The following is a 16,574-nucleotide window of genomic DNA, read 5'->3' as shown; positions in this document are numbered from 1 at the left end:
GACCTGTTGTGATGTTAAGCAAATTGGAGTGGTCACTCCTCAAGCAGAAGTTGATGTGCTTCATGAACAATCTTTCAAAGTACTTCATCACAGTGGATGCAAGTGTTACCTCACATTGCCATTTACGTTGTCATTCATATCTGCAGAAATTTGAGAACTTTATAACTGTCAGCATTAATTTGGCACAGTTTCACACAATTATCAATATGATTTCATAAATTTTGCATTTGTATTTTTGTGAATTTTGTACCTCAAGCTTTTTATAAACCACTTGGCTTGTTCCCCACTGCACTTAGCACATCAAAGAGAGTAAGAGTAATCTGCAAAATACAGAATTTCATAGTGGCTAACCATTTTAATTCCTATCCCCATTACTGTTCCAACATGTCAGTTTATGGCCTCCTCCTCTTCTGCCACGATGAGCCCACTCTCAGGTTGGAAGAGCAACACCTCATATTCCATCTAGATAGCCTCCACATGAATATCAATTTCTCCTTCTGGTTATTCTCTCCTACCCCTTCCCCCTTCTCCTAATCCCCACTCTGGCCTCTTACTTCTTCTCCTTACCTGCCTATCATGCCCCCCCTGGTGCCCCACCTTCTTCCCATTTTCCTGTGGTCCTATCCTTTCAGATTCCTTCTTCTCAGCCCTTTGTCTTCTATCTATCACCTCTCAGATTCTTTCTTCATCCCCCTTCCCCCACCCACCTGGCTTCACCTATCACCTCCAAGCTTATACTCCTACCCCTCCCCCCCACCTTTTGTTCTGGCATCTTCTTTCCTTTCCAGTCCTGATGAAGGGTCTCAGCCTGAAAGTCAGCTGTTTGTTCATTTCCATAAATGCTGTCTGACCTGCTGAGCTCCTCCAGCATTTTGGATGCTGCTTCTCTGGATTCTGACCATCTGCAGAATCATTTGTGTTTAGAAATAGATAGAAATATCTCATTGACAAAAACATCTGGAATTGAAAGATATAGAATTGAAAGCTATAGGCTGCACAGTAGCGTATTGGTTAGCAAAAATCTCTTTACAGTGCCAGAGATCATTGATTGGGGTTTGATTCCCACTGCTGTCTGTAAGGAGTTTGTACCTTCTTCATATGATCATGTGGGGATTCCTCCAGGTGCTCTAGTTTCCTCCCACATTCTGAAGATTTACAATTAGGGTTAGTGAGTCGTGAGCATAAAGTACAGTGACTTTTGCGGACTGCACGGCACAATTGTCGCTGATTAGATTTAATACAAAGGATGCATTTCACTGCTTGTTTCGATGTACATAGTTATGCAAATATCTCTACATTATTATGATATGATAATATGATAACATTATTGACAATACTTTAACATGTTGTTGAGAGAATCTTTCCTCAGCATTTAGTGCAGCCCCACAGCAATTACAGAAAGATTACAGAATATTATGAGCTCGGTGTTACACAGAAATAATGACCTTGCATTTGTAAGCTTAATCACTTCCTTAAGGGATCTCAAATTATTTTACAAATAATTAATTTTTTTTGAAGTCCAGTTACTTTTTCAGTCAAGGAAAATCTGCATACAACAAAGTCCCACAAATATTAATCATGAAAATGATTAGGTAAATCATTGTTACTTCTGATCTCAAGTAAGTGCAGAACATTATCAAGGACTTAAAGAAAATCTCACATATTTGAGTGATAACAGTGATTGTTTATCAACAAATATAATGTATTAGATCTATTGAATGGCCTTCAGCAGCATGAATCGGTCACAAATTGTGAGCAGATTGTGTGGGACATATTTTTGCTTGCTGACCTTGGGCACAAGGTATAACCTACCTACAAGTCTCATCAAGCCAGTTCAACAGTCAGTTGAATATTTTAACAGCCCAGAAAAAAGGAAGTTAAAAAACTTAATTTTTGACTCCCCTTTTTATAGAGGACAAAATTAAAACAGAGTAATATAGAAATCAGAAGTACAAATAATTTTCTGTGTTATTTTAAAATTTGTGGAGGGTTTGTCCTTGGTCATAAATGGTAGGTTCACACTATAGTATACCTTTTGTGATTCATTTCTGAAACTTGTCTGAATTAACTTTAGTTGAACTTCCATTTGGAAGGTAGGTTTGATATTACAGCCAAGAACAAATTTCTACCTGTAAAAATGTTGTTCTGAAGAAATGAAAATCTGCTCATGAAAATTAACAAGAATAGTCTTAAAGGTCAGTGTCCATTTCAATTTGCTGATCTTTTGATGATTGCTTTAGTAAAGATTTTAAAACCTCAACTTGTGGCAGAGACAAACTATCATTGATGCTAACCCGAATATGCATTTACAGTTGCATGCAGAAGTTTGGGCAACCCTGGTCAAAATTTCTGTTACTGTGAATAGCTAAGCGAGTAAAAGATGACCTGATTTCCAAAAGGCATAAAGTTAAAGATGACACATTTCTTTAATATCTTAAGCAAGATTACTTTTTTATTTCCATCTTTTACAGTTTCAAAATAACAAAAAAGGAAAAGGGCCCGAAGCAAAAGTTTGGGCACCCTGCATGGTCAGTACTTAGTAACACCCCCTTTGGCAAGTATCACAGCTTGTAAATGCTTTCTGTAGCCAGCTAAGAGTCTTTCAGTTCTTGTTTGGGGGATTTTCGCCCATTCTTCCTTGCAAAAGGCTTGTAGTTCTGTGAGATTCTTGGGCTGTCTGCATGCACTGCTCTTTTGAGGTCTATCCACAGATTTTCGATGATGTTTAGGTCGGGGGACTGTGAGGACCATGGCAAAACCTTCATCTTGCGCCTTTTGAGGTAGTTCATTGTGGATTTTGAGGTGTGGTTAGGATCATTATCCTGTTGTAGAAGCCATCCTCTTTTCGTCTTCAGCTTTTTTACAGATGTTGTGATGTTTGCTTCCAGAATTTGCTGGTATTTAATTGAATTCATTCTTCCCCCTACCGGTGAAATGTTCCCCGTGCCACTGGCTGTGACACAAGCCCAAAGCATGATCGATCCACCCCCGTGCTTAACAGTTGGAGAGGTGTTCTTTTCATGAAATTCTGCACCCTTTTTTCTCCAAACATACCTTTGCTTATTGTGGCCAAGAAGTTCTATTTTAACTTATCAGCCCACAGGACTTGTTTCTAAAATGCATCAGGCTTGTTTAGATGTTCCTTTACAAACTTCTGACGCTGAATTTTGTGGTGAGGATACGGGAAAGGTTTTCTTCTGATGACTGTTCCATGAAGGTCATACTTGTGCAGGTGTCGCTGCACAGTAGAACAGTACACCATCACTCCAGAGTCTGTTAAATCTTCCTGAAGGTCTTTTGCAGTCAAACGGGGGTTTTGATTTGCCTTTCTACCAATCCTACGAGCAGTTCTCTCAGAAAATTTTCTTGGTCTTTCAGACCTCAACTTGACCTCCACCATTCCTGTTAACTGCCGTTTCTTAATTACATTACGAACTGAGGAAACGGCTACCTGAAAACGCTTTGCTATCTTCTTATAGCCTCCTCCTGCTTTGTAGGCATCATTTATTTTAATTTTCAGAGTGCTAGGCAGCTGCTTAGAGGAGCCCATGGCTGCTGATTGTTGGGACAAGGTTTGAGGAGTCAGGGTATTTATAAAGCTTTGAAATTTGCATCACCTGGCCTTTTCTAACGATGACTGTGAAGAAGCCATAGACCCAACAAGCTAATTAAGGTCTGAGACCTTGGTAAAAGTTATCTGAGAGCTCAAATCTCTTGGGGTGCCCAAACTTTTGCATGGTGCTCCTTTCCTTTTTTTCCACTCTAAAATTGTAAAAACAAAAATAATACACTAATCTTGCTTGAAATGTTGAAAAGAATGTTTCATCTTTAACTTTATGACTTTTTGAGATCAGTTCATCTTCTACTCACTTAACTATTCACAGTAACAGAAATTGTGACCGGGGTGCCCAAACTTTTGCATGCCACTGTATATACCCCAAATAATGCTACCATATTTTCCTCTTCATTCTATGATCATTGCTAGCTTCAGTGTTATTCTGATCACAAATCTGGACCATTATCTCCTCCACAAAGAAATATATCTGTGTGTATTGCACGTCTTTAGTATTGCATGAAAGTACATGTCTGGACAGTGTACTGTTTTTTTAATGGTGTCTAGATGTTCATCTCATACAGTTATTACAAACAAAGACAATGAAAGGAAGACATATCATATTTCATGATTTTAATATGAAAGGGACAGTCTCAACACTGATAGCTCTGATTACTATCATTTAGCTTATAAATAAATCTGCCTTATGCCACACTTGGGTAATGTGTTGAAAGAACAACTTCAGATTGTATTTAATTACATAATTGATATATGTTCTTCTTTTTCTTGATGAAGGTGGTTACCAATCCCAAGGCGATTGCTGAGATCTACAAAGAATTGAGCAAGTTCCCATCTCTGTCAGAAGCTAGCATTGGACCAGAGGTCATTTCCCAGTATGGTGGCAAATACTGCAACATCTATACAGGTATGTAGAACAAAGATATAAAAACACAATATAATGGAAACACTCAGCAGATGAGATAGCATCTATGGAAAGAGAAACAAGAGTTAATATCTCAGGTTGAGACCCTTTTTCAGACCAGGGAAAGAGAAAAACCAAATTATTTTTAAGTTGCAAAGAGTTTGGGGGAGGATGGCTAGAATGAAGGAAATGTCTGATAAGGTGAAATCAGGGTTGCCATGGAGATAAACTGTAAACAAGATAATTTGGTTGATGGGTTAATTGGGCAGTTAGAAAGAGAAAATCTGAACAAAACTGCATAAAATCTATGAAATGAAAGTAGTCAGAGAGTAAGAAAACAAGGGAATGTGTAAGTTGTAACATGAAGAGCTGTAGGAGATGTTCAGCAGGTCAATCTGTGCGAATACTAATGCAGAATGAAAAAAAAACTGAGCCAATATTACAGTTGGACTTGCCAGACAGGGAAAATATATTATTGAGGTTGTAGAATTCAGTATTTACCCTATAAGGCTACACTTTCCCAGATATTAGATTAGGTGCTGTTCCACAGATGTTCCAGTTTCAGATGGGTCAGAATAAAATGGGAGTGGAATGGAGAATAAAGCACAAACAGTGAGAAGCTTAGGGATGCTGATGTAGACTGAATATAGATGCTTTGCAAAAGAATCACCCGGTCTGCTTTTGGTTCCTCCATTGTAGAGGATATAAAACTGTGAACTTCAAATGCAGTGAACTGTATTAAAAGAAGTGCAGTTAAATCACTGGTTCACATGAAAGAATGTTTGGGTCCCGGATGGAAGTGATAAAGGATCAAGGACCCACTTTATTCACCATGTACAGTACATTTACATGTATTAGGAATTTGTTGTGGTGTGCTGGCACAACATGCAATAAAAAACAACAACATTTAACAATTATAGAGAATTATATAAAAATACATTTAGATGTATGGGGATGAAATAAAATGTGTATTAGTACGTATGTACAGTGTGAACAGCATGTATTTACAATGTGAACAGCATTATAAAAAGTAGTTTAAAGGGCCAGTAACTGAGGTAATGGATAGAGTAGATGGGCAGAAAATGGATAAAGGAAAGTAGCTGGTGAAGCTGAAGAGCGGACCAGAAAGCTGCAAAGGAATATGTGTCTGGTCATGGAATAAAGATAATAAAAATTGCCTTGCCTGCTGAGTGCATCCAATATTTTGTGTTTTTACTTCATTTTTCTAGCATCTATGGTTCCTTGGTTTGATCTAACTGAAGGAAAGTTCCTTGTTTCCTATAAGTAAAAAGTGAAGCAAAGAATTGGGTTTTAGATTTATATGTTGAAGAAAAAGTTGGTTATAAAGAGTTTTAGGAAAGGAATACCAAAGCGTAGGACCTACAGTGTTTTGGTATTGGTTTATTGTCACATCTATCAAGATATAGTGAAAAACTTGTCTTGCATGTTCTTCGTACATATCATAAAACATTACACAGTGCATCGAGGTAGAATAAAGTAAAATAATAACAATGCAGAATAAAGTGTAAATGCTACTGAAACAGTATGGTACAGGTAAGCAATAAAGTGTAAGATAATAATGACATAGATTGTGAGGTCAAGAGTCCATCTTAATGTATAAGAGACCCATTCAAGAGTCTGATAATGGTGGGATAGAAACTATCCTTGAGCCTGGCAGTAAGTGCTTTCAGGCTTTAATTGGAGAGAGAGGAAGAAAGAATGTCTGGGCTGGAGGGATCTTTGATCATTTGGCTGCTCTCCTGAGGAAGTGGGAAGTATAGACAGAATCCATAGAGAGGAGGCTGGTTTCCATGATGTGCTGTGTTGTGTCCATAACGCTCTGCAGTTTTTTACGATCACATGCAGAGCAGTTACCATGCCAAGCTTTTATGCATCCAGATGGAATACTTCCTATGGGGCCTTTCAAAGAGCCTCTTGAATGCCATTTGCTCCTACTTCGTTCCAGGCAAGTGCCACTTTCTGTGTACAAAAAACTTAGCAAACTTACCCTCTGTATTCCCTTTAAACTTTTGCTCCTCTCACCTTAAACCAATGCATTCTAACATTTGACACTTATATCATAGGAAATGTGTAGTGAGGCAGAGATACATCTCTACCAAAGGAAGTGTAGGTGCTCCTTCCCTCCACTAGTCTGTAGGTCGCCCATAAGCAAGGTGTAGCATCTCCCTAGTCCCCAGTCAGGGTCATGTGAAGTCATGGGAGCAGGTGGTGGATGATCGCATGAGCAGCTGGTACATATCACAAGTCTTGGTTATGCGACCACTGATGCCAACGAGTAAATTTCTTAAGAGTATTGTTAATGGCTGGAGTCACCTGTCTTGTAAAGACACTGCCCAGTAGAAGGCAATGGCAAACCACTTCTGTAGAAAAAATCGCCAAGAACAGTCATGATTGCCCACCTCAAGTGACATGGCACATAATGATGATCATAGGAAAAAAGATTCTGGTTGTCTCCCTTACCTATGCCTCCTTTAGTTTTAGAAACTTATATCAGATCTCCTTCAGAGAGAACAATCCATGTTGGCCCAGCTTCTTCTTATAGCTAATACTCTGTAATCCAGGCAGCATTCTGGTAAACCTCTTTTGAACCCTCCTCCAAAGTTTCCACATCCTTCCTGTAATTGGGCAACCGAAACTGCACACAGTACTTACTCTCAGTGTGGCTTATCCAAACTTCGATATAACTGTTGTGTAACTTCCTGACTCTTGTACTCTGATGCCCTTAGTGATGATGGTAAACATGTGGTAAGCTTTACTTACTGCTCTATCTACTAGTGTTGTCACTTTCAGGAAGGTATGGGCTTGGAACTGAAGATCCCTATGTATGTCAGTGTTGTTAAGGATACTTTGATTATCTGTATACTTTCTCCTTATGCTTCACTTCTGAAAATGCAACACTTGCCTAGGTTAAATATCATTTGCATTTTTCTGCCTGCTGTATCCTTTAACAATCTTCTTCACTCTCTGCAACTCCACCAATTTTTGTGTCATCTGCAGACTAACTGGCCGACTCATCCACATTTTGGAATAGGTGCCTTTAAAGTACCCATTCAAATAACAGCATGTATCTGCCTAAGGCTCAAAAGAATCACTGAGTTATCATATGTAACTTTGATCGAGGCCATTTTAATGCTTTGATAAATGCAGAAACATGATGAAATTCCTGCATGGGGTGCTTCCATGTCAGTTTTATACTACCAAGACCTTTCTAAAAAAACACATTTTAATTATGCAACTCCCCTGTAAAAGATGGACAAATTTAGAAAGGTAAATCAGAATTGATCAAAGAATTAAAAATAATAAATTATTAGTCTCCTGATCAATTTATAATTCAAAAATATGGGCAATCCATCTGCTTGAATGTTTGACCCCTCAGTATAACCCCTTCCAATAAATAGACATCCAGGCTCAAATGTGGCAGCACTTTGCTGTTTAATCAATAGTTATCTTGGCTGGTGGCCTAGTGGCATCAGCGTTGGAATTTGGGACGAAAGGTCCCGAGTTTGAATCCAACTGACTCCCCTGCACACTTTCCATCTGTGCTGGGTTACGAGCTGCGATCTCTTTGGAAAGTCACCCGGCAGAAGGCAAGGGCAAACCACACTGTAACTTGCCTCGTACGTGGTTCCCCACTACGTCAGAGAGGCGTGGAGGGAAATCATCCGCTAACCGGAGAAACTCCGGATGCGACGTACCTTTCTTTTATCCCAGTATTAACTGAACTCCCATGGCATTGCCTAGTCTCCCTGAAATTCCCTTGCTGAAATCACCTCTGTGATACTGTGCCAGTTTAAACCTGCCCTAAGGTCTGACCCTCATTACTTCAATGGGGTTGCAGGGCTAAGGAACAAGCGACAAAGGGGATAGTTAATTTTTTTCCAGTGATTTCACCTTAGTTTCATGTTTTAACTATTTGCTTATATTGAGCCATTTTTAATTAACTATTTTGAGTAAAACAGATAATCCACCATCAGGCTGTTTGGAAGTCCCGGTGGTTTGGCTTCTGGCTCACCAACTGATGTTTCTTGCACATCTCTGAAACTCAGCAGGTTCACTGGGAATTTTATCCTAATACTCTAATACAGGTCCACAATCCCTTATCTGAAATCCTTGGGGCCAGTTGCATTTCGGAATTCAGAATTTTTCAAATTTCAGACCCCCTCCCCAATACCAAAAAACACGTATGCTCAAGTCCCTTATTTAAACTCAGTGCGGTGGACTTTAGGACCCGGCGGCGCACCAAACCTACGCACATCCTCCTGTATACTTTAAATCATCTCTAGATTACTTATAATACCTAATACAATGTAAATGCTATGTAAATAGTTGTTATACTGTATTGTTTTTTTAGGGAGTAACGACAAGAAAAAATTTTTATTTACAACAAAAACATTCAATAAAACATAAAAATATACAGCTTCAAACGAACGGAATCAAACACATGGTAAATGACTTATTGGAATAAATGTAGAACGTCACTGTCACTGTCACTATAAAACTTCAGTAACTTGTCTTTCTGTTTTTTTAAATCATATACAGTGATAGTTCCGACACTATTTTCTTCAGTAAGATGCCACACAGACACACCACGATCAAGCTTCTGCAATAACTCCACTTTCTGCGTTACTGATAATGATATATGCTTCCTTCTCTTTTTCTCATTGTTACCCATAGGGGTATCTGCAGCTTTTTTTTTGACATTTTCACAGTGAAATTAAACGCAAAGTCAACAGTGAACACAAAATATCAGCGAACAGCAAATGCACGTGTAACCAGTACGAGCGCTGAGCCACAACTGACATCTGGCAGCCTCTGCTAGTGCTGCCACGTCACACCTGAGTGACGTCAGCTGTTGGCGAAATAAACTTCGGTTTTCGGAGCTTTTTGGATTTCAGAATTTTGGATAAAGGAATGTGCACCTGTACTGTGGAACTATTTTTGCACTATTTCCGATTACTCTTTAATCTTTGCAGCATTGTGCTGCTTTGCGCTTGTTGCAGTGATTAATGTAATTTTTACTGTGTGTGCTGTTTACTCTGTGAGCTTCATCCAAACAAGAAATTTCACTACACCCTGTTAGCTAATCTAATCTTTAAATATAGTGATTTGCAAGTACATTAGGTATTAATGAAATAACATCCAACAGTCTAGAGAATATGCCAGTCCTGAGCATGCCAGGATTATTGGAATTTTACTGAACTTTTAAGAAAATTCATTAAATGTTTTTTTGAATGTTGAAGAGTTTAAAAACTGCAAAAGTCCCAGCTTCTAGAATTGGGGAAGTTGGATAGCTCAATTTGAGGATAGGAATGTTATTACTGAACTACCGGAGGCTCTATACTGCTCAGGTGTGTGATAGTTCAGGTCAGCGAGATTGGTTCTCCACATCAGCACCAGGAAAGAATGAGGATTAATCATTCTGGATGGCAATTCTGGGTGACAAGGTCATCCAGGTCTGCTTGTTTAGTTGAGAGATTAAAAGAAATGTTTATTTTTGATTTTACAGAATGGTCTCAGCGTGATTTGGAACGAGCAGAGCGGGTGAAATTCTGCCGACAGTATATTATGTTCTATGATGATGATTCCATAGTTTATACAGGTCCTTCTGGAAGCTGTACAGAGCTACAAGGCGAGTGAGTAGAGCATTATGTGTATATACTGTGTTTGCTCCATCATGCAAATTTAGGTCAGTGAAGTACTTGAGCCATAATGTTCAAATATGTCCATTTAAATTAACTGGCATCAAAGGCAGAAATTAAAGGTTAGTGAGCAGGGAAACTAGATAATTTTTAACTTTTGAGCAGAATCAGGAACGATCAGAGTCATAAAGTTGTAATGCTTGGAAAGAGCCCTTTCACCCGAATTCGTCCATGCTGATCAATGTGCCTTCTTGAGCTAGCCCCTTCTGACTGAATTTGACCCATGTTCTTTTAAACCTTTCCTATCCATGAATTTGTCTAAATATCTTTTAAATATCATTGTACCCACCTCTACCACTTTCTCTGGTAGCTCGATACATGTACCTTCTCTGTGGAAAAACTTACCTCTCAGGAATCATTTGAGCTCTTCTTCTCTTTCCTTAAACCTATGCCCTCTAGTTTTAGACTCTCTTACCCTGGAGGGAAAAAGGGTTTGACCATCCAGCCTATGTTTTTAATACATTTCTATTAGATGACCCCTTAGCTTCCTTTGCTGCAGGGTCAAACAGTCCCAGTCTATCCAGTTTCTTCTCATAACTAAACTCCTCCAATCCCGGCAACAGCACTGTGTATCTTTTCTGCACTCTCTCTATCTTAATCACATCCTTCCTATAGAATGGTGACCAGAATTGCATACAATAATTTCATCAATGTCTTGTACAGTTGTAATGAAGTAAATATTCTCAGATTAGAGGCATTTAATATGTTTGTCTACAAAGTAATTTTATTTCCTCTTTATTATCTAGATGATGTGGAATATATGGCCATAGGCACCAATATAAAACTGCAGCCATTGATAGAAATTAAATATTGTTAATTAACCTGTACAACTTGTTTAAGATTTGACATTTATTGGTGATTAATGATAATTGATTAAGCTAGTAGAGAACTGAACACCAGAAAATTACTTGATCCATGATAGCGTAGTGGTTAGCGCGACACTATTACAGCTCAAAGCATTCTGGAATTTGGAGTTAAATTCTGGTGCCGTCTGTAAGGAGTTTGTACGTGCTGTCTGTGAATGCGTAGGTTTCCTCTGGGTCCTCTGGTTTCCTCCCACAGTCCAAAGACATACTGGTCAGTAGGTTAATTGGTCATTATAAATTGTCCTGATCTAGTGTTAAGTAGGTTGGTTGCTGGGTGGCGTGGTTTATTGGGACAGAGAGGCCTGTTCCATGCTATATCTCTGAATAAGTAAAATAAATTAAATCTAAATTCATATACTGCTGGTAGTTCCGTAGAGAATTTTTGTAAACACTCTCCTTGCAAATCAGATTATGCCCAACTTAAGCACTTATGAAGTGCTTGCAAAGGGGTTGTCAGAAATGAGCTGAATTTGGCACATATCAGCATTCTCCATGCCCATCCCCTTGGCCTGCTATTGGATTATGCCATGTGCTCAGTGCTGAGGATAAATGCCTGGAGCTAATGGGATGGGACACTTTATTGCAGGGAAAGAACGCTATTGCCAGATTAGGCTGGGAAGATGAATAGATTTTTTAAAACATTTTCCTTACATTTTTACTCATTTATTCCAACACAGAAGGACCCTGCCAATTCCCAACTGAGCAATCCCACTAGTCTCATTCCCCTCTCTTTATTTCCCTTTCGCCCTGTAGCTTATCTTTCTCAAATACCCATAACTTCTCTGATTCCTTTTGCCACATGCCTACAGCATGGAATAATTTACCGTAATGAATCAAGCCTTTAACACATCTTTGGGAGATGGAAGGAAATCAGATTGCCTCCTGAAAACCCTCCTGGTCACTTGCAAACTCCACTCTACGCAGGTGGTACTTAATGTAGGATTGAAACTGGATCCCAAGAAGCAGTGATTTATAAGTAGTTCAATGACCAGTAATAACAACAAATGAACTAAAAGCCATCAGGCCTTATATTTCCTAAGACCTAATCACCACACCTGGATCATTCCACTTTATTGCACAATCATGATGGCTGGGACTTATGGAGTATTTCTTTATTTATGTAGAGATACAGCATGGAACTGGCCCTTCTGGCCCTTTGAGCCATGCACCCAGCAACAAACCTATTAACCCTAGCTTAATCACAGGTCAATTTACAATGACCAATTAACTTACTAATTGGTTTGTCTTTGGACTGTGGGAGGAAACCGGAGCACCAGGAGGAAATCTATATGTACATTTTTGCCTGCAGTGGACACCAGAATTGAATTTCAAACTCCGATGCCCAAGCTGTAAAAAAGCCGTGCTAACTGCTAAGCGACCTTAACACCCGTATGGTTCATCCCATTAATGGGAGGCTGAAGAAAAAATTTTCATTATGTGTCCAGTAGAGAGTCTGAATACCTAGCCAAAAATTGACCCGTTATCTGGATTTTTCTAGAGCTTTAGACAACTTTTAAAATGAATTTTGATATAACATTGCAAATATCAGGACCAATCTATTCTGTTTTCCTTTGGGACATTGTCAGATATAATTCAATTACTTGTGCTAGTCAAATCATCAGTGAAATGTGCTGGAAAGAGCAGATATAAATGAACGTGTAAGTTTTTTTTCTACAGTTGGAACATTGCTAGCACAACAAAATAATCTAATTTTCACAGGAAAAGTTCACTGAGATATAAAATGTAGAATGTTTGTTTTGTGGCTTTTTCCCTCTATTAATGCCCTTTTCTGACTTTGCATATCACAAGATCACAAGACAAAGGAGCAGAAGGAGGCCATTCGGCCCTTCGAGTCTGCTCCGCCACTCCACCATGAGCTAAACTATTCTTCCAACTAGTTCCAATTTCCGGCTTTTTCCCCGAATCCCTTGATACCCTGACTAATTAAATACCTATCAATCTCCTCCTTAAACATCCTCAATGATCGGGCCTCCACAGCTGTATGTGGCAATGTGGCAACGAATTCCATAAATCCACGACACTCTGGCTAAAAAAATTTCTCCTCATCTCTGTTTTAAATGGGTACCCTCTAATTCTAAGACTGTGGCCTCTTGTCTTGGACTCACCCACCAAGGGAAACAACCTTTCCACATCTACTCTGTCCAACCCTTTCAACATTCGAAACGTTTCTATGAGATCTCCTCTCATTCTTCTATAATCTAATGAATACAGTCCAAGAGCCGACAAACGCTCCTCATATGTTAGCCCCTGCATTCCAAGAATCATCCTCGTAAATCTTCTCTGAACTCTCTCCAACATCAGAACATCCCTTCTAAGATAGGGGGCCCAAAACTGCACACAGTATTTCAAATGAGGTCTCACCAGTGCCCCATAGAGCCTCATCAACACCTCCTTACTCTTATACACTATTCTTCTTAAAATGAATGCCAACATAGCATTCGCTTTCCTTACTGCTGATCCAACCTGGTGGTTAACCTTTAGGGTATCCTGCACGAGGACCCCCAAGTCCCTTTGCACTTCCCAGTTTTGAATTTTCTCCCCATCTAAATAATAATCTGCCCGATTATTTTTGTTCCAAAATGTACAACCATGCATTTCTCAACATTGTATCTCATCTGCCATTTCTTTGCCCACTCTCCTAATCTGACCAAGTCTCTCTGCAACCTTTCCATTTTTTCAACACTTCCTGCTCCTCCACCTATCTTGGTGTCATCAGCAAACTTAGCCACAAAACCATTTAATCCATAATCTAAATCATCGATATATTGTAAAAAGAAGCGGCTCCAACACCGATCCCCATATTGTCCTAAATGACATTTCTCCAGATCTCTTCGTGTCCTTCCAAGCAATCACACTTCTGTTTCTAATTTTTCATAAACTAGAGGGGGATTGTTGATCAGTTAGGAAACTGGGTCAAGTAGTGAAGGTACAGGTCAGTGCGAGGTGAGGGATTTTGGAAAGTCAAAGCAGAGTAGGACTTATGGAATGTAATGGAATGGGGGACTTAAGTATGGTGTAGGGGCAGGCTTTCAAATTTCAGGATCATTGGGTTCTCTTCTTGGGAAAGTATTATCAATACAAAATGGATGAGTTACACCTGAACCTGAGAGGGACTGATATCCTTATGGGCAGGTTTGCTAGAGCTGCTTGGGATGGCTTAAACTAAGTTGGCAGAAAAATGGATATCGGAGTGATAGGACTAAGGATGGGCAGTTGGTGTACAAGTCAATGAAGTGTGTAGTGAGACTGTCACGAAGGACAGGCAGATGATAGAGCAAAATTGCAGGATGAGTTGAAGTGTAACATGGGAGCAAATTTTTAAATGGTGATGAATACAGGACTGAAGGTGTTATATTTAAATGGATGCCAAATATAGACTAAGGTAGACCATCGTGTAGTGCAGTTAGAGATTGGCAGGTATGATATTGTGGGCATCACTGAGACATGGCTGAACCACTGCTACTACTACTGCTATGTCAACTCAGGCCTCGGGGGCCAGCGTCGGGCATGATGATGGACTCTCTACTTCTTCCTCTCCCTCATCAGTGTGTTCAGTTCATCTACATTAGCCGCACCGCTGTCTTCTAGGAGCGTGTTGACCATAGTCTTTGGAGGGCACCCAGGGTTCATCCTCCCATGCTTGGGCTCCCATATGATGACTAGGTTGGCAGGTAGCTTGGGGTGGCGTAGACAGTGCCCCGCTAGTTGCAGTCTTCTCACCTCGATTTTAGTGGTGATCATCGGTAGGTCGTCATAGAGCTCAACGTTCGTAATGTGCTGTTGCCAACTCACGTCAAGAGCCATCCGGAGCATTCGTGTATAGCAACCATCTAGAGACTTTCGCATAGTCTTGGTGAGTGTCCATGTCTCGCATCCGTACGTGAGAATGGACTCTATGATGACATAGCTGAAAGAAGATCATATTTGGGAGCTTAACATCCAAGGAAATGCCTTGTATTGAAAGGACAGGCAGGAAGGCAGAGGGGCTGGGGTGGTTCTGTGGGTAAAAAATTAAATGAAATCCTTAGAAAGAGGTGAAAGTATCAGAAGATGTAGAATTCTTATGGGTAGAGTTAAGAAACCAAGTGTAAAAAGAACCTGATAGGAGTTATATATGTGTCCCCAAATGATAGCCAGGAAGTGAGATATTAATTTCAACAGGAAATGGAAAAGGCATATAATGTAGTAAGGTCAATATTGCGATTGTCATGGAGGATTACAATATGTTGGTAGATTGAGGAAAATTAGATTGGTGCAAGATTGCAAGAGAAGAAATTTGTGGAATGCCTATGAGATGGAATTTTAGAGCAGCTTGTGGTTAAGCCCACTTGGGGAAAGGTAGTTCTGGATTGGGTTTTGTGCAATGAACCAGATTTGTTTATTGAGCTTAAGGTAAAGGAACACTTGGGGAACAGTGATCATAATATGACAGCATTGATGCTGCAGTTTGAGAGGGAGAAGATAAAGTCGGATGTATCAGCATTATAGTAGAGTAAAGGGAATTACAGAGGCGTGAGAGAAGAGCTGGCCAAAGTTGATTGCAAGGAAGCACTAGCAGGGATGATGGCAGAACAGCAATGACTAAAATTTCTGGGGGCAATTTGGAAAACACAGGCTAGATCATTCCCAAGGATGAAGAAGTATTTTAAAAGGGGGATGATGCAACTGTGGCAGACATGGGAAGTCGAAGGCAGCATAAAAACAAAAGAGAGGGCTTATAATAATCACAAAAATTAGTGGGAAGTTGGAGGATTGGGAAATTTTTTAAAAACCAACAGAAAGCAACTAAAAAACACTCTGAAATATGAAGATAAGATGGCTAATATAAAAGAGGATAAAAAAGTTTTTTTTTCCAGAGTAAAAGAGAATTGAATGTGGATATTGGGCCATTGGAAAATGATACTGGGGAGGTAGTAATGGGGGACAAAGAAGTGGTGGATGAACTGAATAAGTATTTTGCACTAGTCTTCACTGTGGAAGACACTAGCAGCATGCCAGAAATTCGAGAGTGTCGGAAGGCAGAAGTGAGTGTAGTTGTCTATTACTAAGGAGAAGGTGCGTGGGAAGCTGAAAGGTCTGCAGGGTGATATGTGGGCTAAACTAGCTGGACTGTACCTCACTGTTCTGAAAGAGGTAGCTGAAGAGATTGTGGAGGTATTATTAATGATCTTTCAAGAATCACTATGTTCTGGAATGGTTCCTTGGGACTGGAAATTTGCAAATATAACCACTCTTTAAGAAGGGAGCGAGGCAGAAGAAAGTAAATTCCAACCCATTTAGCCTGACTTCAGAGGTGGGTAAGATGCTGGAGTCCCATTATTAAGAATGAGATTTCTGGGTACTTGGAGGCGCATGATAAAGTAGCTTGGTTTCCTTAAGAGGAAATCTTGCCTGACAAATCTGGTGGAATTATTTGAGGATGTAACAGGCAGGATAGACAAAGGAGAGTCAGTGGAAGTTCTTGGATTTTCAGAAGGGCTTTGACAAGGTGC

The 16,574-nt window shown here is 39.7% G+C and overlaps 1 protein-coding gene and 1 long non-coding RNA gene across 2 annotated transcripts in view; one reads left to right on the top strand and one right to left on the bottom strand.

The window, feature by feature from the left end:
- apeh (acylaminoacyl-peptide hydrolase) overlaps positions 1-16,574 on the top strand; it is an 83,505-nt gene that overhangs the window by 13,446 nt on the left and 53,485 nt on the right. The window contains exons 2-3 of the mRNA XM_072280615.1: positions 4,349-4,478; positions 10,003-10,129. Of these exons, the coding sequence (XP_072136716.1) occupies positions 4,349-4,478; positions 10,003-10,129 (257 nt within the window). The remainder of the gene's footprint in view (positions 1-4,348; positions 4,479-10,002; positions 10,130-16,574) is intronic.
- LOC140211122 (uncharacterized) lies at positions 4,185-7,033 on the bottom strand. Its single transcript, XR_011889392.1, has 3 exons — positions 6,957-7,033; positions 5,659-5,753; positions 4,185-4,470 (listed from the first exon to the last, which is right to left on the bottom strand). It is a non-coding gene; the product is annotated as an uncharacterized lncRNA (long non-coding RNA).

The sequence above is a fragment of the Mobula birostris genome, chromosome 16 (assembly GCF_030028105.1).
Source record: "Mobula birostris isolate sMobBir1 chromosome 16, sMobBir1.hap1, whole genome shotgun sequence".
Lineage (NCBI taxonomy): Eukaryota > Metazoa > Chordata > Chondrichthyes > Myliobatiformes > Myliobatidae > Mobula > Mobula birostris.
The sequence above is the reverse complement of the archived record's forward strand: the minus strand, read 5'-3'. Positions and strand labels throughout refer to the sequence as shown.